This window comes from Equus caballus, chromosome 11 (genome assembly GCF_041296265.1).
Source record: "Equus caballus isolate H_3958 breed thoroughbred chromosome 11, TB-T2T, whole genome shotgun sequence".
NCBI classification, from domain to species: domain Eukaryota; kingdom Metazoa; phylum Chordata; class Mammalia; order Perissodactyla; family Equidae; genus Equus; species Equus caballus.
The window spans coordinates 36977456-36998916 of record NC_091694.1 but is presented as its reverse complement, the minus strand read 5'-3'; the positions used below and the strand labels follow the sequence as shown (position 1 = coordinate 36998916).

The 21461-nt window shown below is 48.7% G+C and overlaps 1 protein-coding gene across 6 annotated transcripts in view; it reads left to right on the top strand.

Moving 5' to 3' along the window:
• Nucleotides 1–21461, top strand: part of HNF1B (HNF1 homeobox B) — a 52271-nt gene that overhangs the window by 8249 nt on the left and 22561 nt on the right. For 3 of the 6 annotated variants that reach the window (XM_014741701.3, XM_003362416.5, XM_070227603.1), the window contains exons 3-4: nucleotides 2579–2765; nucleotides 4208–4443. In XM_014741701.3, the coding sequence (XP_014597187.1) occupies nucleotides 2579–2765; nucleotides 4208–4443 (423 nt within the window). Of the gene's footprint in view, nucleotides 1–2500; nucleotides 2766–4207; nucleotides 4444–21461 lie in introns of all 6 variants that reach the window. The other 3 variants (XM_014741692.3, XM_001503871.6, XM_070227602.1) reach the window with 1 other exon arrangement.

Sequence of the window (21461 nt, the reverse complement as noted above, 5' to 3'; positions counted from 1 at the left end):
CAAACGAAACTGCAGGAGTCGGTTTTGTTACCTCCACCTAAGGCTGAGTTGAAGGCTTTGTGGGTGTATTGAGTGGAGTTTTTAGCAAGAGGTGATGCATAGGCTGCTGGTTAGGAGGCTTAGTGTCTACAGGCTGCACTCTCATTCTGGCTCCTGCCCCAAGTCCATGCAACTTTGGGCAAGTCACTCAACCAGCCTGATCCTCAGTTTCTCCATCTATAAATTGGACATAACAAAACTTCTCACATGGAGAGGTTGTGAGAATTAGATGGGATGGAGACAGTTAGGGGACTTTGTATAATACCTCACCATAGAAATGGTTCAATAAACGTTATTATATCTGTTCACAACAAACAAAGACCCTCAAATGGAGCCCAGGTCCTTGGGATCATCCATACTGGCTTTGGCTATTATTTATGGGGATGCCACAGGGCCACAGGGAGGAGGGAAGACACTGAGACAGACCCCCACTGAACACGAAACTCCTTTCTCCCCCTCTGCTTGTCCCTGACATAACTCACTTAGATTACTCCTGTGAAGAACAAATAATTTAGGGGGTGTGAAAGCACATAGGAATTTGGGTCATTGTGGTCGTCATCCTGACTAGGGGTAGATGTTCTAAAAGATTAATTAGTACCCCTTAGGTTCTCACCCTGTCCCATTCCACAGATGGGAAAGCTGAGAGAGCGGGGAAGTAAGTAGCTTAGCTGGGGCCCTACATTAGCTCACTGAGTCAGTGCCTTCCTGCCGGTAAATTTGGGAGAGACTCTCTCAGGTTCTAAAGGAATTGTTGAGAACCAGTGAAAACAGAGCCCTCATGGCCTGAGAATCATCCAAAGTGGATGGGGCCCAAATCAAAGGACCCTGTGCTGTGTTCAGTCTGTCTACCGGGGAGACTGCTCGTTAACGTGGCCAATCAGCAGCTGGTTAAACAAAGCCCGATCCACCCCAGCTGGGGTCCTAAGTCTAGGCTGGTTAGGGGCCCACTGCTCCTTGTGACAGACCAAAATGGACATGGATCCCTAGACCAGTAGTAAGTTCCCCATTGCTGGAGGTATATAGATGACAAGACCACGTGGTAGAGGGGTGTAGAGGGGATTCAAACATTAAATAGTAGCCTGACTTTGAACCTTGAGGATTTGGGATCCAAGCTGTCCCTGAGACGTGCAGGAGTGATTCCAGGAACCAAGAAAGAAAAACATCAAGGTCCAGAGCAGGGTGACCAGGAGTTGGGAAATGAATCTGTTGTGTGTCCTTGCTCAGCAGGGTGCTTGGCCTCTATGCTTATTCATCTGTAAAATGGAACTAATCACCCTGATGAACTCTGCTTCATGCAGACAGGAGGAAGAGAACAACAAAGCTCTCTTCTTCCACAAGTGAATATCGAATCTCATTTAAACCATATAGGCTCGGGTATCCCCAGGGGGCGAGCTGCTGTCTTTCTGTCATTCATTCAACAAGAATATATTAAGGGTCACTATGTGCCTGGCCCTGGGAATTGGACCAGACAGACAGCATCATTTCATCTGCACTTATCCTTCTCCATCATGTTAAATGCCATTCCTGGGGGCCGGCCTGGTGGTGAAGTTGTTAAGTTCGAATGTTCTACTTCTCGACGGCCCAGGGTTCGCTGGTTCGGATCCTGGGTGCGGACATGGCACCACTTGGCAAAAAGCCATGCTGTGGTAGGCGTCCCACATATAAAGTAGAGGAATATGGGCACAGATGTTAGCTCAGGGCCAGTCTTCTTCAGCAAAAAGAGGAGGATTGGCGGTAGTTGGCTCAGGGCTGATCTTTCTGGAAAAAAAAAAAAAAAATGCCATTCCTGGTAAGGGCCTATGTTTGCAGCCCTCTGCATTTGCCATCTTTCAATGTGTACGCAAGTCTGTAAGGCCTTCCCCTCTTGGGCTGTTTCCCTCATAAAGGGACCTCTGGACACACACGCACACTCATACCGCTGTCTTTGAAATTGTCTGAGGTCTAAAGAGCTTCTTCTCTTCCCAGTACGAAGCTCTGGTTATATCTATTTCGAAGCAGTAGTTAGAAGGTTTTGCGTTGGGGCTTTTTCTAAGAGCGCGACATTATAATGCAGGTACTAGGCTAGATCTACATGTATGGGTGGGGAGAGCTATTTTCATTCTCTGAATATTTTATCAAAGGACAAATTGTACCTTAGAGCATTTTCCCTCTGGACCGGAGACGGGGTTGAGCTCATCCCCTTGACATCAAAATACAAGAGTTCAGGAGTCAGAGCCTTGCTTCATGTCTGAGGGCCAGTGAGCCAATGAAAAAAAATAATAAATTGCCCTTAAACAATGGTTGGCTACGTCTGAGCTCCTTCAAAGAAAGGAAAGGCCCCCCTTTGCACTTCCACATGCAATAACGGCAGATCACACAGCTTAGGGGAGAGGAATAAAGGTATTTTTGTCTGTCTATCTGTCTGTCTGTCTGCCGAGTGAAGGCTACAGACCCTATCAAATCTACTCCTTTCTCTTTTCAGAATTCAACCAGACAGTCCAGAGTTCTGGAAATATGACAGACAAAAGCAGTCAGGATCAGCTGCTATTTCTCTTTCCAGAGTTCAGTCAACAGAGCCAGGGGCCTGGGCAGTCCGATGACGCCTGCTCTGAGCCCACCAACAAGAAGATGCGTCGCAACCGGTTCAAATGGGGGCCCGCGTCCCAGCAAATCTTGTACCAGGCCTACGACCGGCAAAAGAACCCCAGCAAGGAAGAGAGGGAGGCCTTAGTGGAGGAATGCAACAGGTAACACCACCAGAAGCTCACTTGAGCAGGCGGGCAAGCATATGGACCCAGGATCCATCCCCTCAGTCCCGGGATATTGAGACACTGGTTATCCAGATAAGTGTGACTAAAGCAGGGTTTCCCAAAGTGTGTTCCACAGAACCCTAATTTCAAGTCACTAATAAGTTTGAGAAACATCATATGCGTGCTTCCTCTTGGGGAGTCACGCCATATGTTAATATACGAAAAGCTCTGAGAAGTCTTACAGTCAAGAAACTGCCTTAGCTCCATTGAATCGGTTGTTGACCATGGAGTCTTTTTTCTGGCTAATTCTTAATGACACTCCCATGAACTGTATTATTCCAGGGGAGACACTCGGGAGAGCTCTGGCCTAAAATATGATGCCAGTGGAGTTTGAATCATGTGTAACCTCTATATAAAACCATCCCTTAGCCACAGACTGGCTCTGACTTCAACTAATTGCTGTACACCCATTGGTCCAAAAGAAAGCTTGGCAGGAGAATAAGAATTGCTTGGGTCTGTTCAGTTCACTCTGCCCGCACTGATTAGAGTTCTTTTTGTATCTTAACCCTACGTATAATTTTAAAGAAAACTATTAGAAATCCTTGAGATCTCTTTTTGCTTCATTCCTGCCCCATCCTCCCTGACTCCGACATTGACTTTCTAAAAACTCTGCTCCTTGCTCGGGCCAAGACCTGTGTGCTCTCTCTCTGTCTTGGGCTGGGCTGGCTCTGGCAGTGAAAGGACGAGGCCAGGGAGGTCAGGCAAGAAGAGGGGAGGCAAAACGATCAGCCTGTACGTGTCACAGAGTCCTCAGGCTGTGCTCTGTCCGCCTGCTAACGAGAAGCGCCCCAGCATCCAGTGGTGCCCAAGAATATCTCTCACGCCTGGCATTGGGGTTTCCTCAGCAATGCTAAAACTAGAGACCAGCCACGTCTACATGTCCTCCTTTTACTTCACCCAGCCTGCCCTTTGGAGGGGATTCCTACTGTGGCAATAAAGGATCTGGTTTCTCTGGTTCCCTTTCGGGGCGTCCAAACCCTGAAAGACCAGAAGTCTTTTGAGAGTGCTTTGAAGGGTCAGACTTTGCCATTTGTAGGGTTGGAAGGATAGCAACATAAGGAGATGTCAGGAGGCCCAGTCTGCACCTGCCCCTTGGAGTTTCCTGCCCTCGGCTTGCTGACTTTTACTCAGGAGCCGCAGCGGCAGCCTAGGGCAGCAGGGCTTGCTCTGTACCTGTGTTTGGCCCCACTCCAGCCATCAGCATGAGGGGACTCCACGGGCGGGACTTTTCTCAGGAGAGACTCTTCCCCAGGCTCCCACTCTATCCTTGGCCTCTTCGCACTCCTAACAAGACCAGTGCGATTGCGTGTTTGGGGCCAAACATCAGCAAACCTCCTGCTGGCCACCCCCACTCACTGTCTCCCTCCGTCCGTTCTCAGGGCAGAATGCTTGCAGCGAGGCGTCTCCCCCTCCAAGGCCCATGGGCTGGGCTCCAACCTGGTCACTGAGGTCCGCGTCTACAACTGGTTTGCAAACCGCAGGAAGGAGGAGGCGTTCCGGCAGAAGCTGGCCATGGACGCCTATAGCTCCAACCAGACTCACAGCCTGAACCCCCTGCTCTCCCACGGCTCCCCTCACCACCAGCCCAGCACCTCTCCTCCGAACAAGCTGACAGGTAAGCAGGGCCCAGGCCCCATGGCCTCGGCAGCCCCACCGTTCTGCTTCTCCCCATGGGTCTCATCTGGGTCAAGACTTTGCAGAGTTGGAAATGCTTTGGGCTGGTCCTAGGCCTGGCCTCCTCCCATTGCCAGAATATCCTCGTGAAAATGTGTGGCTGTGGTCAGTTTTCCTTTGAGTCCTTGCTCGGCCTCAGGGAGCCCTTCGCCCCCTTCTTCTCTAGTCCTTCTTTCTTCTCCCTGGGCGTCTGCTGACTCAGTGAGCAGGTCAGTGCCACCATCATATTAGACCCAGATGCCTGCCTTACTGGTATATAGGTCCAAACTACAGGCAGAGGGGTCACCTCCTCCACCCCCATCCATGTGCCACCCAGGGCTCTGTCCAGCTCCAGCAGGAGGAGCCCAGGGGCCTCTCTTGGCAGCCTCTGCTTGTTGGCTTCTGTTCTCCATCCAAGTTGGGATGGAGTCAGTCATTTGAAATCTTTGCAGATATGAGTTAGCCAAAACCAGTTGTACCTGCTGTGTGCTACTGGGTGCCAGACCCTCTGCCGTGCGGTGTGAGCTTGTCAGCACCGAATCCTCCATCTTCACTGTGGGAAAGCACCCCATATGCTGACCACTGCATCAGGCTTAGGCTGGGGGTGAGCACTTCTGCCCCAGGACTTAGTTCTTCCAGGAAAGCTGGCTTCCCAGAATGGGCATGCTTATTGAGGTCACTTGGTTCCCATGTAGACAGAGTGTGACATGGTCTCCTGCCTGCTCTGGGGAAGAGCTTGCAAAAGCAGAGCCAAGCACTGTTTCTAACTGGGGGATGATTCTGAAACCTGTTCATCACCTCACCTGCTGGTTGCCCTTCTGCTGGGAGAGACCTGAGATCGGGAGCTGGCCTAAGTGTTGGGGGACCACTCAGAGCCACCAGCTGGGCGGTATCCAAGCATTTGTTCCACACTGTGCCCTCCCGTAGCATGACCTCTCCAAGGGTCTCTGGGAGCCTGAATGAAGCCTTCAGTCCAGCATGAAGGCTGGGCCGGGGCTGAGGGCTTCTCAAGATCTGGCTCTCAGAAGGGAAGGGCTCAGCCACACGAGGAGAAAGTTTGAGTTGCTCTTGAGAGACAGAGAAGCCTCCAGAGCAACAGTGGCCTGACTGCAGAGTAACTTAGCCCCTTGTTGGAAATTTGGGAATTTGAAGCAGGGTTCAGAGGCGGGTGGCAAACGACATGTGGCTGGCCCTGAGCAGGACTGGAGCCCTTGCGCCGGTAGTGATCCACAGAGCTGGCTCTGGGAGCTGCGGGGGGCGTGGTTGGGGCAAGGGGCATTATTGAGAAGACAATGGCTATTGTGCTGGGACCTGTGATCTCCACACCAAAGTCAGGGAGCCTGCAGGCCACACAAAGGCCCAGCAGCTTTCTGACAAGCTGGGGCTGTGGTGAGGTCACCACGGGGTCGTTCGCTTAGGCATTCTGTCAACTGACAGGAGACACAGAGAGCTGGGGCAGGAGGGACAGGAGCAGGTACTAGAGATGGGCAGGGTGGGTGGGAAAGGCAGCCTCAAGACCCCTCTCATCAGTCTGAGAAGGCACATCCCCCTGGAAGCGGAGTCTCTGGGGTCCCCAGAAATGTTGGCCTTTTAAAAAAGCATGGAAATTAGAACTGGGAGGGACTTCAAAGAAGGAAACTGAGGCCCAGAGTTACACAGAGCGATGGTAGCAGAACAGGGGCTAGAACTCAGGCCTGCTGATTCCCACTCTGGACTTTCCCGCAGCACAGACGTGCACTGAGTGTGTAACAAGTCCCGGCACTGTGCTAGTGATGAGTGAGACACACGTCCCTGCCCTCGGGGGCTTATCATCTAGTTGGGGAGACATCGTGCTGGTGTGGAGTCCCCAGACCAGCTAGAGATCAAGATTATCTCTGGGGGCTGCGTGCGTCTTTCTAGGGAGAGACTGCTGTTTATGGAGCAAGAATTATGGGACACTCTGTATTTTCGGAGGCTGCCTTCCTCTCCACCTTAATTTTACTCGAGGTTCATCAAGATCATCCTTGTCCACGCCCAGGGACTGGATTCTCTGGACTTAGTTTTGAATCCTGGTTCTAACCAGCCAGGTTAATTCCTTTAACTGAAGCGTGGCAAATTCACGTAACTTCTCTGAGTTTGAGTTTCCTGTCTGTAAAATAGAGACTAGTACCGACCTAACAGGGTCCGTGGGAGGATTAAATGAGAGAATATGTAAGCAACATCTTTCCCAATAAACCATAACTGCTATCATCATTACTCTTATTATTACAGAGAACTAAATAAGCTGCAGTAGAAAGAATGATGGGCAGCAGAAACGTATTTCCTTTTCAGTTTCACACACAGGGGCGTTATTCCTGAGAGGCAGTGAGATGTGTCCTGGCCCTGGGACTGGAAGCTGGCTGGTGCCTGGGGTGCAGGATGCGAGGATCGGTGCCTGCGTCCCCGCCATCTCAGGCTGCCAGGGCAGGCAGCACCTGAGCTGTGACAGGGCTCCTGGGGAACACACCTGGGGCTGGGCAGATGGCAGGCTGGAGGCCAGCACTCAGGGAAGGCCTCTGCAGAGCCTCATGGTTCATGTCCCATCATGGTCCCTTCAACCAAGGTGTGGTCTCTAACCAAGCCCAAAATATAACTGGGTGCAGAAGACAAAAAGAGCTCTGTGGTGGTCGAGGGGAAGCCAACCTCCAGAGACAGCACTAGCAACCCCTTAGGCTGAGCTGGGGAGAGGACACCCCAGTCGCCTCACCCTGCACCCCATTCCCTCTCTCCCCTCCAAACACCAGCATCTGAGCCAGGAGGACTGGAGGCACCTCAGAGACAAATCTTTTCCTCAAACCCTCCTCCTGGAGAGGAGAGCATCCTTCTCTGAGCCCCGTCCTTCCCAGCCACACTTAGCACCTTGTGGCCCACTTGCCCACGATGACCACAGTGTGACCCTGGTCCTGGAATGTCCGGCACAATAGGAGTGGCAGGAGGAGCCCTTTGCCTCTGTCAGCAGCTGATTGGTTACAAGGTGCCCTACAAGCACACCGTCAGCAGAATCAGCTGTTGTCAGCGTCGCCCCTCCCGGCTTTACAATCGCACACCAGCATGCAGCCTAGGGTTGTCATGGCTTTGTCTCCCTTATGCATGCTTAATTGACAATTAAGTTGGGGCTTTGAACCGGCCTGGCTGCCGCTGATGGGCCTTCATCTTTCCAGTGAGTGTCACAGGGACACCCTTTGTTTGCTCTTCTTGGGGGCCTGAAGTTACTGTAGCAGGCTGCAGGCAGCCATTTATCTTCAGCCTGGAAGGCCTTTATCTGCACCCCCCCATTCCAGCTCTCGCCAGCAGGAGCTGTCCCTGGTTATAGGCCCCGTGACAGCCCATTCTGAGGCCATTGAGAAGGCCCGGAGTGATGGCCCCTACCTCCTTTCTGGAGTAGAATCAAGAGAAAGGCCCCCAAAAGGTCAGAGAGCAGGGCAGTGGCAAGGAAAAGGGCTGGTTGGAGACTGGTGCTCGTATTGATCGGCTGGAAGAGGAGGAGGAAGTTGGCGTGGGTTGGAAGCTGGGCGAGAGTTGGCCCAAGCCATGGGATCTGGCTGCACCATCTGTGGTGGCCTTGCTCACTGTACCCTTTGCTCCAGTCTGCAGCAAACTCACCTGGCCACCTCCAGCTAACTCACCTGGCCACCTTGCAACAGCAAGGGAAAGGTAGAAGGTCTTCATTCACCCCACGCATAATCTCCTCCCTCTCATATCACCTTTGGAGATGGAGATGGGGGCTCATTCTCCCAGCAAGAAAGTGAGGCACAGAGGGGAGAAGCCCTTGCAGGATAACCTTCAGACCCCCTGAACCACAGCCTTGTTGCCTAAGAGGAGACATTTATTTCTGTGACTGCCTACTCCTCGCCCCCTTGGAACTCTATTTCTCTCTCTCCAAACCTAGTGGACTTGATTACCCTGATGGTCAGATCAGAGCTTGGAAACCAGAGAATCCTGCCTCCTGTTTCCCCCTCATTCCCTTTCACATCTCTTCCCAAGTCACCTGCAGGAATCTAACTCTGGGTCTTAGACAAACCAAACTCTGGGCCAGGATATCTGGATGGTTGCTGTTGTTTTCCCTGATACTGAAATCTGCAGGACCCAAGGAAATCTCCAAAGTGCTCAGTGGCAGGGTTTATTGACTAACTGTGAATAACCATCACAGCTAGTGTCGATTGAGCGCTTCCTGCATACCAGGCCCTGGGCTGAGCACCTACAAGCATCATGTCATTTAATCCTCACAACAACCTTGGTACTTAGAAACCATCTGTGTCCTCATCCCCATTTTACAGTTAAGGAGAGTGAGATGCTTAGAATGTAAGTAATTTGCCCTAGTTCATCTAGTTAGTGAGAGGCAGAGACACATTTTGAGCTGTCACACACTGTCCATCTTTCTTTGCTTTATGCAGATGCTAAGAACTTTTCAGGCATGAAAATCAACACACACACACACACACACACACACACACAGAATCCCCTCACAGTCCCTTCTTCTCCCACATTCTTCCTGCTCCCCTCTGAATGACAAAGAGGCTTTGGGAGAACATGGCCGAGGAGGTGAGGTGAGGGTGGGAGTCTCCCAGTCTGGCTGGTTTACTGCTTCCCCCTCCAACTGTTGCCCCTGACCAAGGTGGACTCTGTGCCCCACCCAGGGAAGAAATCAGAGCCCCCCCTTTCACAGTCCCATCCCCATCTGGGTGGGGATTTGAACTGCCCTTGCAGTCGGCACTGTCTGGGGCACTAAATGCCTTAACAACTTAATGGGGCTTCTGAGACAGTGCAGGCACCTCGGCTCACCTCTGGAGCTCCGCCCCCTCCCTGGGCAGCAGACAAGGGGAGGGGGTTTATGAGGGCAGCTGTAAAAATATTCATCTCCACAGCTAAGGTCCCATAGTAAATATGTCTCATTGGCCTAAGTAACAGATTATTTCAATTAACAAGAGAAACAAATCCTGCCTTGAAATGTCTGCTATTTTAGGAAACACTTATATATTGACTTGGAGTTCAATATCGGACATGGCTCCAACATCCTCCTTCTTCGTAGGGACTTTATCTGATGGCTCTTTTATCTGTTGAATTTGAAGGTCATTTTATCTTGTGGGGACCACCCCATCAGTTGCCACTAGATTGGGGAAGACAATCAGGATATTAATGAGATTAAGAAGCCCGGCCTTCAGAGCATTCTGCTGGCAACCTCCCCCTGATAGTGGACCAACCCTGGCCTGCATACAAAGGAACCTGGCTGCTGGGCTGGTGGGGCTCCAGGCCTCTGCACAAAGGGGCCAGGAGATACCTGAGTCCTATCACTGTAGCAGCCCTATTGGCCATGCCTAATCCTCCTGAAGGACCCTTAGAGGCTTCAAGGACTCCTTGTTGCCTCCAGACAGCTCCAAGGAGGAAGGAAGCTGCCCGCAAGCACAGAGCCCCCACCTGCAGGTTATGGGAGAAGTGCCCTTGGAATCTGTTTGCTAAAGGTTGGATGGGAACTGACAGGAACTTGCAGAGAATTAAGTACCAAAGATGCAGAGAGAGGCAGAAATCTGCAGGAGGGTCTTTGAAGCTAACTGCTTGATGGGCGGGCACAAGATCTGGCCTTATACCTCTACCCACTTTTCAAGAAGTGCTAGCATTAAATGAGGAAGGGAAAGAAAAATATATAGATATAGATATAGACAGATAGATATACACACACACACATAAAACATAGCCCAAAAATAAAGTCAAATGGAACATTCAATTGTGGTTATCATCCCAGCTGTTCGTAAGAACCCTAGTATAGGGATTGGCAAACTTTTTCTGTAAAGAGCCAGATAGTAAATAGTTTAGGCTTTCAGGCCACACTGTCTCTTTTCACAACTACTCAACTCTGCCTTGGTAGAGTAAAAGCAGCCCAGGACCATATGTAAATGAATGAACGTCACTGTCTTCCAGTAAAACTTTATTTAAAGGGACTGAAATTTGAATTTCCTGTAATTTTCACGTATCACAAAATATTCTTCTTTTGATTTTTTTTCCAACCATTTAAAAATGTAAAAACCGTTCTGAGCTCATGGGTCATACAAAAACAGGCTGCTTTGGCCTGCGGGCCACAGTTTGCTGACCCCCACTCTAGGACAAGGGTTCCTAAACCTTGCCACACTTTAGAATCAGCTGGGGAGCTTTGCAAAAGCCCAGTGCCCAGGCTGTACCATAGATGCCCAACCATCAACAACCCTGACATTTAATACACACTGAAGATACTCTTTGAGGAAATGCTTTTATAAATTCAGTGGGTATAGCAACAAAATCATGGGCAATGGTGGCAGACCTGAATTCCAATCTCAACGTGGCCACTTATAAGCTTTGTGAGCCTGGGCAAGTCTCTGGGATCTCTGAGCCTCAGTTTCTCAATGTGTAAAATGGGGACACCCACTCATGCAGCTGCTAGAAGGATTAAATGAGATAATATATGAAAAACACCCTGGACGTAGCAGGCTCTCATAAGTGGTAGCTATTACCATTCCTTGCAGAGCCTTTTTTTGTTGTTTTTTTCCCCCTCTTTCCTCTGTCCCTTTTGGAGATTTCTTTCAAGAAATTTTTAGAGAATTTGAGTATTTCCAACTAGATACTCATCTTGGTGATTGTAGCAGACTCAGGCTGGCTTCTTGTAGCACATGGAATATGACACAGTTTCACAGTCTTCCGGGAAGGACAGCTCTGTGACATCCACATGGCATTTCCAGTGCTGTATCCAGTGCCACAGGCATTTAGTGCAAATACACTCAGCAGTGAGAGAAAGCTGGGAAGCACCAAGGATTGTGGTGTAGAATGGGGGCCTCCTGACCATATAGCAGGAGGTCAGGTTCATAAGATGACCCTGAATCTTCTGCACCTAATAGGGCATTTTCTCCTTTAATTAAAGGAGGCGTGAGCACCCCGCTTGTTAGTAATTAGCCCTGGGAACCTGCCCATTAAAGGGGGTGTGGTTCTTTCCTAGCAGAGGGCAAATCTGAGAAGCCTAATGGCCTTTGTTCTTGGGAGGCCAGCTCCCCCAAACTTCAGGCAAAAGAGGGGTACAAGGGAGAGTGGATGCAACCCCTGCAGTGAGCACAGAAAGACTCTCCAGAGAGCTGATTTTCTGGAAGCCACTTCCTTCAACCTATGAGCGTGCATCTGCTTAAGATGCCTTCCCATCACCCTCTGCTCTGGCTTCCGCAACCCCACAAAAGGGCATCTGTGTGCGTTCAGTCACTGGGGCGTCGACCAGTGAGGCTCCGTCTCTCCAGGGCTTTCAGGAAGTCAAGACCAAGTTTCTCAGGACGGGTACTGCACGTGTCCTTCCCGAGTTGGAGGAACACCATGCAGAAGATCTTTAGCATTTAATGATGTTCCCAAGGGAAGTCTACATCTCCCGGGGAGAGCTGGCTACCGGCAGTCCCTTGTCAGGACGACACTCAGACAGGTGTGTCTGGGTAGCAAGGTGTAGCACCCAAAACAGGCTTGGGCTTGAATTGTGGTTCTGTCATTATCTGGCATTGTGGCTTCAAACAAGTTGCTTGACCTCTTTGAGCCTCAGTTTCTTCATCTATAAAATAGAAATCGTGACATCTGTCTCCTTAGGATTGTTGTGAGGCTTCAATCTGATAAAACACTACCGGCACCAAGCCCAGTGCCTGACAAGGGAGGTGTTACTGGGGTGACTCAGGCACCCTCAGGGCATTGACAGAGAAGAAGAGCTTTGGACCTCCCTGGGTTCTTGACGAGGGTGTGTTTTGCAGTTTCACCCTGGAAGAGTTTTCCCTTTCATGAACCCCGCCTGTTATTGGAGATATCAGAAACAATGAAACCCAAGTATTGGCAAGACGCGTGATTCGCAAATCTCCTTCCCAGGCCACGTAAAAGGCATCTGAGAAGTTCATCAGAAATACCCATGGCTCCCCCACTCATGGCTTTTAGATCAGAATTTGGGTTGGGCAGTCAGTCATGGAAATTTCAACAAACTCCCTGAGAGATCTGGATGTACGGTCAGGGCTGGACATCACCAGGCTAGATGGAGCAGGAGCACTCTGAAGGGGTTGACGGTCATCTGACGGCCCCTTGTTGAACTAGGAAATATGAGGCGGGTGGGGTGAGGGGCCCTGGACTAGGGTTCCCCTGAGTCACTAAAGAGCAGAGGTGACCTTGGGCAAATCACTTCACTTCTTGGGGATTCTGGCAAATGAGGGTGTTGGACCTTTCAGCTCTGACGGTTATCGTTTGGAGATTGCGCATAGCGTCAAGTCTTGGGGCCCAGGACTCGGCTGCTTGAAGGAGCAGAGGGAGGTTTGCCATTGTGATATTCTATTGTGAAGCTCATCGTCTGTCGCTCTCCCTCCTCCTCTCCCTCGTTCCTTCTGCATTTCAGGAACTGTGTGCTGTTAGAAGCCTTCCACCTTTATTAGGGACCATTAGAGCTTTACAGCCCCAGCAGATTGGGTGGGGCCAGTCACAATAAACAGATTTATAATGGGTATAAACGAGACACCTATAACTGCTGGAGGTTAACGCTTTCAAGGCCTTTGAGTGGCAGCCTACATGCCCATGCCTTCTGGCCCTCCTCACTGCAGGGGGCCTCTTCCTGGTCGGCACCTGTTGGGTTGGCAATGAAATCCAATGAGTTCTTGCTCAGCGAGGGTGGAAAACCTCTGAACAACATCACCCGTTTGTGTACCATCACTTTGCACACTGGGCACAAAATAGGTGCTTGATTTATCTCAGGGTGTTTTACAAATGGAAACAGAAACCAGCCTTCTCCTTCCTCTTCTTGAGAATACTACCTCCAGGTGAAGTAAGGGTTTGCATCCCTACCTATCAAAGAAAAAAAAAACCAAGTAACTTTTATTCTCACTGTGAAGAAGGTAGTTCTTGAAGTCTCTGAAAGTCTAGCTCCCTGTGTATGTATTCCGAGTGGTAGGATGGTGAGCTGTACCCACATCTCAGCCTGAGTTGGCTTTCTTCACTGCTGTGTCTTCAGTCCGTAGCCCTGTGCCTGCCACGTGGTAGACATTCTGTATATCTGTGGAATGAAGACATCTATTACAGAGGATTTCCTGTCCAAAAGCTTAATGCCTAAATTCTCTGTCTTACAAGCCTGTTATTCAGTTTTAGAGTTAAACTGAGCATGGAATCAGTGTCGTACATAACGTATGTACATATTATGATTTAAAGCATATTTTCCCCTTTCTAGAACAATGTCATCCAGTTCCACCTCCATTAATACTGCTTAACTAAAGTATACAGTTCACAAAACAAACTCAACATTAAATACCACCAGGAAGTTTTCAAAGAACATGTTATTGTTCTTTCTCCCTAATGTTCTACTAGTTTAGCTTCTACTGGTTAAGCGTATTAGTTTAGTTTACTAGTTTAGTCTACTAGTTTAGTTTAGTTCTACTTATTAGTTTAATGTCCTACTAGATTTAGTGCCTTTTATAATCTCTTACCAGCATCCCTTGGGCAAGAAAAGAATAAGAACTGCTCTTCCTGAATTTCTATTGAGTGAATTGAGGTCTAGAAAAGGGATTGGACTTAGTGTAAATCAGAGTCATCTTGGGAGACAGAAAGGAAACTGCTCAACTCTAGGCAGCCACCGGTTCTCTGGGGGTGCTCTCTGACACTTCACTGGTGCTCCTCTGCCATGGAAGCAAGTAATCATCTACCTTCCAAGGTCTCAGGGCCCAACACCTGGGGCTCCCTGGGATCAGCCTCCATGAGCCTGCCAGGTGATCAGTGGCTATCTGTCATGATGATGGTGATGATGATGATGATGATGATGATGCTGATGATGATGCTGATGAAGCTGCCCTCAGTGATGAAAAGGCTGGAGTCTGGCCAGCCAAACTCCCATAATGAGGCAGCTCTGACACTTGCCAGGCCTCAAGGATCTTCTCCCTGGCTATCACTTCCTGGTAGAGTCCTGCTTATGAATAGGTCACAGTGGAAAACCTCTCTTTTCTAAGGCAATTTTATTAGCCCTTCAGTCACAATACAGATGTCTGTTTATAGGACCTTACTTTTGTGTGGACACCCAATGGCTCAGTCTGTTGATGGCTTTATAGCCTTCCCCATTGCCCAGACCCACTAGGAGCATCATCATTCTCCTCGTCAGCCAAGCCTAGGGGCCTTTGTTGCAGCCACATTATCCCTGACTGCAAAAGCAGCCTCTCAGAAAAGAGACCCCAGGAGCCAGACTACAACAGGCCTCTGTCTGTCCCCATAGCCTTTAGGCCTAAGGATGTTCACCATTAACCCTTCTTAGTTTTACCCAAGATTCCTTTTGAGAAAAAGGCATTTAAGTTACATATGTTGTCATAGTGAATCTCCATTAATTGATCCTCCTTACCCCAAAGTCAACCCAATGGGCCCAAAACTGGATTCTAACCTGGTGAGTCTAAACTTGGGGTTCCCACTCGCAGCCCAAACTATAGAAATGGTCAGCCTGTGCTAATGGAAGCACCCATTCCATCCCCCTACAGCAGCCTAGGTAATGGGTGTTATGCTTAGGCCTCAAGAAGTAGGGGATGGGTGGGCTCCCCAAAGGTGTCCCACTGGCCCTTTTTACTCTAGATAAGGCACCGTCCAAGATTCAGGTGTGGAAAGGAAGTCCTGCTGCATCCTCCTTACCCCTCAGCTCACCCATCTTGTGCCTTCAAACGTGAAGTTGCCCAAATGTGTCAATACTATTTCCACATTTAGATTATATTTTAATCTCTCTTTTTCTTCCTCTCCTTCTCTTTCTCCCCAATTCCTCCTTGAAAATGTATGCCTCTCCCTAACCTCGGAAAAGCTGGGAGATTTGGAGGATTAAAGTATACCGCTGTCACTTCTCTACCACTTAACTCAATACTCTAAAGGTGAGGTGAGTGTGGAGCCCTTGATCAGAGTTAAGTGTAGCTCCTTTATTCATCAGTTACTCATTCAACAAACACTTATTGAGTGCCTAGCATGGGCTGGGCTCCGTGTAATGTGCTGAGGAGGCAATGGAGAAGACAGACTGCCCTCACTGGGCTTACATTCCAGTGAGGGATGCAGCCGAGAAACAAGTAAACAAACAAACAAAACCATTTCAAGCTATTAGTGTGTCGTGATGGGAAGCTCAACATATCTGGAGTCACTTTGGGGCCTGTGGGGAAGAGGGAGAAGAGTGTGCTTTGGAATACCACTGACTTACTGGGACGCCCTTAGGAAGAGGTAGTGAAAATGACCTCTTCCCCTTCGAACCTCAGCTTTCCACTCTGTCAAATGAGCAGCCGTGACACATTGAGAAGCAGACTGTGAAACACTCACCTATGTGAGGACTTCTCAAGTTCTCGAGTGCCGGCCTGGTTTCTCTCACCTGCAAAGCAGTCTCCAGGCTGAGGTGTTCAGTGCAAACCATCTGACATTTGCCTGCAGACCCCGGCTCTCTGGTAAGGACCAGGCGTGGTGGCCAAGGTGGACATTGTGGGGAGGCCAGTCGGAGTTTCTGTTGCCCTTCGACCTCCCCACGTGGGGGTTTTCTCAGGTTCACCATGCACATTAGTTTCTGTTCTCAGCCAAGATGCTTTTGATGGAAGACTTTTTTTTCTTTTCTTGGCTACAGTTGCTTTGATTTTTATAAGAAAACCAGTTTGTGGGCTTCCCTTAAGTGTCACTCAACTTTTACTCCTTGAGTTCAAGAATGTTTACCGTCCCTGCAGCCCTGTCTGTGTTTCTCCTCTTATGAATTGGGCTCCTAACTAAGCCACCTCAGATAGAAAGGGATCTGGAATTGAAACCAGCCCAATGTTTAAATTGCTTTCATCTTGCATCAGCTTTTTCCTCCCAGGTTTTCAGATTTTTAATCTCCTAAACTCTTTGCAAACATTAATCTTTATCCCCGGAGAGGAGGAAATATTAATAAAAACTGCTAAGCGTCCCATGTTACCAATGAAGAAACTGAGGCAGCAATGCTCACTCATTTGAAAGCTTTCATTTCTGGAGTTCCCAGTTTCAAGCTGGGGAATTGTTCACATTCTTTTATCTCAAATGAGTGTCTCAGAAGTTCACCAGACTGAATCATTTGTGTCTCTACCTCTCTCCCCAAGAAAATGATTCCTCTTTGGGAAAAAGGGGGAGTGGATTTCTAAGGACACAGTACTGGGCCCATCAAGACTGGCCTAATTCCTCCCAGACCCCTCCCCAATCCTATGTTTTGGCTTCATAGGAAAGAGCTCTGTCAACCCATAATTGATGGACATAGTTTTTTCCTTTTGGAAGAGCTTTCTCTTTTGCTTGCTCCCTCCTGCCTGAGTTTAAATTCCCAGTCTCCAGACCCAACTGGGTTGGGCTGCGCTCTGCATGAGGTTAGGAACACAGGGGAAGAATGTGTGTGACAGAGCCCAGGCCAGTTGAGTAATGTTTACTCTGTCGGTGGCTGGGACGCTCACTTATGCTGGCAGAGGTCCACCAGCCAGAGGAACATTCCTGCATTATCAGGGATGGGAGATTGGTCTTGAAATGTCAAGGGTGAAAGGCATCCCACCAGATTCTGGGGGCAGCTGAGAGACTCCAGTGAAAGGGACCTCCGAGCTTCTGTGCCAAAGCCCACTTGGGGGCAAGCTGAACCTCTCTCTGCCCAGGAGGCCCCGCCTTCCTCTTCTCTTCTTACTCAGAGAGCAATTCTGCTCATGCTTTCTGGGCTGACACTGCTCTTCTATTTGCCCAGCATTTTCTCTCCTGGGAAAACCCAGTGCTTCTCTACCCTCGTTTTTGTTCATTCATCATTCTGGGTTCTGAGGAAAGGAAATCTGTATGCCCATTTTATGGACAGAAATGCCAGGTTGAAATTCCAAAGTTGACTAGCCCATCAGAGAGTCAAAGCAAGAGACAGAGAGAGTATTAGTTTGAAGAGTCTAGATGCTGGGGCCCTGTTGATTTCTGGAATTGTGGAATTGGTATCTCAGCCAGTTTTGAAGCTCTTAGAGAGCGGGATTGGATACCCAGGGCACTATGAGCTGGAGTTCTGAGGCCCTGAAGCAGAGGTTTCTGAAAGTCTCTATGGTTAATTACACTGCTCTTCTCTGGGGTCCTCCTGCATGGGACTTGTGTCTCTCTTTGAACGCAGGTGCACAGTTCTATAGAATCTGACATATGCATCATAAAACCCACTGTGCTTTGCAAAATCACCTAATAAAACCCACAGGGCTTATGGGAAAAAATGGGGTTAAGGGCACGATACTAAAAAACTTCGTATATGACACCTTTTAAAAAAGATAAGAATCTAATAAAAACATTAGCAGAGTTTTACACCTGTTAAATGGTTAGGGAAATACATGAATGCTGTATGACAATAAATGTGGCGCTTTACCTTGAAAAAGTCCTGAAGTTTGCCTATGAAAGTGGGTGTTGGAAAGGCTGCATCTTGTGTTATTGTGAAGTGGTGAAGGGGGTTATCTGAAATCGGAAGGAAAGTTATGACTCCAGATGTGGGCAGATGTGGCTCATAGCACATGCAGTGAACTGACGGTAGATGGTAGCTGGTAGATGTTTGAGGTATGTGTGTGCACAAGTGTGTTGTAGTGTTTTTCTGTGTGGCTCCACTCCGTGGGGTGCAGATTTATGAATTCCTCAAATGTGGAATTCATGTTACAGTCAAATTATCCCCTAATATATCAATAGAATTGGACCAAGTCTGAACTTTCAGTACAAACATTACTGCATAACTGACTGTATTTTCTCTTTCTGCCAGAAGGGATGTTCTGTTGTTCTGAGGGACAGATGCTCAAAGCAGCTGAGGGCTCATTCCTTCATTCAACAAATATTCACAATTCAGGCATTCTACTAGGTTCTGAGGATGCACAATGAGTAGAAAGCCATCTCTTCCTTTATGAGAGAGAGAAGTTAACAAATCCTCAGAGCATTATAGGGCAGCATGACCAACTCCTGCTATAAGAGTCTCTACTGCATGTAAAATACAAAGGATGGAGCAGCTAACCACCAGGATGAATCAGGGAGAGCTTCACAGAGGAGGTGACATTCAACCCTCTTAAAGACATGGAGAAAAAGGGAAGAGTTTTCTAGGCAGAGAGAACAGCATAAGCAAAGGCACAGAGGCAGGAGATGGCAGGGCCTGTGTGAGGACTGGCAGGTGCTCTGACACGACTGTATGGGATGTGGTGAGAGATGATGTAGATAAAGCAGACTGGAGTCACAGAGGCCCAATTCTGCCAGTCTTAAGTATTGGAGCATTTCCAGAAAACAGTGAGGAACCATCATAGGTTTCCAAACAGGGCAGTGACATGGTAGGATTTTGTTTTAGAAAAAAAATCCCAAGCTATAGCAGTGTGAAGAGCCCTGGAGATGGATGCTGGCACAGGAAGGCAGTGCGTGGAGATGCTGCTTTCTTGGAACCATAAGCTTCTTTCGTGTTTTAATACTTCTGACCAGTCATATTGGATAGAAACCAAATGATTGGTCTCTGTCCCACAAGCTGTCTGGAATTCAGAAATAGGTCAAGGCCCATGATGCTGAGGCCTGGGAACAGGTGAAGATAGATCACCTCCTCACCAGGACCTCAGGGATGGCTCTAGATTCCAGCGGGGATGGCTTTTGCTGCTGAACACACTTGCTGTGGTTCACAGGACCAGTGATGGGGACGTGAGTGGAAGGTGCATGGCCACCTTCTGGCATTGTCATTTCTCTTACAGGACCTCAGTGGCCATTAACCTGGCATCTTTGGCCACTCAGCATTAAACCAGAACCCTTGTCATATATTCATTTTCAGAGCTTGCAATGGTGCAGGAATAAGGGAAGATGCCATTGCATTTCTTCACACAAGTTCCCTAGCACAGTGCCCGGCACATGCGAGTGCTTAATAAAATTTTGTGAACTCAGCCTAAAAATGTCTTTTAGACAAAGACAGTCCCAAAACAGGAGGAACTGATGTATCTCAAGCAACTGTTATGTGCCAAACGTGGTCTGGGTACTTTCACACCCATTAACTCATTCAGTCTTTTTCCCAATGACATAAGAGGGGGATATTGTCAACAGTAAAGAAACCAAAGCTCAGGGAGGTGAAATAACTTCCCCAAGGTCACACAGAGATTACGTGGTAGAGATGGGAGTTGAATCCAGGCCACCTGGCTCCAGGGTCTGCTCCACTTTCATTCTCAATTCAAGCGCTCTTCTGAGTTTGTGAAATACACAAGGACCTGGCCTCTCCTTCCTCTAACAAGAACACCTATTTCCGATGTATCGCCAGCAGGTACCTTGTGATACGCCCTCCACCTCCACACTCCCCTTTAGGGTGACTGGCTGATTACACCACCCTCTCAGGGTCCCTAGTGATTGCCAAATTCCTGTCGAGAGGAGCATCAGTGGGAAAGGTTACAGGTGAACTCTGGAGCTGATGAGCAGCCTCACACCTAGCTCCCACCACACACCGCAGTGGTAACAGCCCCCTCCCCTGGCTTAGAGAGGAGGAAGCTGGAGCTCACCCAATACGGGTGAGGGCAGAGCTGAGATCAAACACGGATCCCCTAAATCCCAGCCAGAACTCCATCCCTCAGCCAGAGGTCTTTAAAGGAATGTGCAGAAGTCTAGGCCCATTTGTCTTTAAACAGAGCAGCTCCACTGTTTTATTTCTCATGCAATGAAGTTCTGCTGGGAGAGAAAATAAGGTTTGAAAACCACAGCAGCCTTGGGCTATGCTGCCTGGATTCTAACAAATGACTCTCAACTCTATCGTGCCAGGCTCCCTTGTAAAGAGGGCTTTTGTTTTCTGTGGATATCCTTAGTTAATTATCTTTAAATAAATAATTCTGTAGCCTGTGGTAGGGGAGAAGCCTCCCCATGACCCATATTTGATCATCCTAGGGCTGGCCCTCTTCCTTCAGCCAAATTAAATAGGCTAAAACCGGAGTCTGTTTGACTTGAGACTGAATCGATGATGGGGACAGGCTGGGAGGTGAAAACACACCTGACTCCCAGCGTTATCACCACTCTCTCAGGAGCAGAGCATCTTGGGGAGGTAAATAGCTGGTCAGGGAGTCAGAGAAAGCGGGAGAAAAACAGGGTGAAGTCCAGTTTCTCCAAAAGGAAAGAACAAGAGGGCAAGGGCCAGGCCTGCTTCCCAAGTTGCTTCCAGGGTAAAGCATCAGTGGTTCCACCAGACATGGGTTCTTTGGAAACTCTTCTGCATAGAAAGGTAATTCCATTTGGCACTTAGAATCTGCCCTAAATTGCCTAGAATTTTAGAGTCTTAGGGCAAATATCTTGGTCTGCATACTTTACACCAGCTCCCTCCTCCCAGCATCCCTACCGTAGTTGCCATTTATTTGGTATTACGCTAGGAGCTTTATAGATGTTATCTCTAATCCAAAAATGGCCCTATTAAGGAAGCATTCTCTCCATTTGATGAGGGGAAACCAGGGCACAGAGAGAAAAAGTAATTTTCCTAAGATCACACATCAATTAAGAGAAAGTCAGGATTTGAACCTGAGTTTGTCTGGCTCCAGAGCCCACAGTCTTCCAACTCTCTCTCCTTGTTAGAAAATTCTTTCTTTTAATTTCTTTTAAATTCTTCATTGATTTGACATCTACTGCCCTCTTTTCCACTGGACCTAGCTCTACCTTCTGAGCTCACCAGGTTCAGATCTCTTTCTTCTTCTCTTCAACAACACTGTGAGCTGTTGGGAGCATCCTGCCGGGAACCCAGTGGCAAATGTCAGTGGAGAAAAAGGACCTAATTTAACCCAATGGGATGGTGTAGGGGTTGGTAAATAGGAGACCTGGAGCCTAGCAGGCTGCAGAAAGGCACAGAGGAAGATGGACAGGACTGGTCGGGGGTATTGGCTTGGAGATGTGGAAGCCTTTCCTCCTTTTAACTTCATGGCTCCTCTTCCCCCGAAAATGTAGTGCCCTGGACCAATAACTACCAAATTCCAGTGCTGTCCCACTGCCAATACCACACTTACTAGCAGCCCCTTGAATCAAAGGATG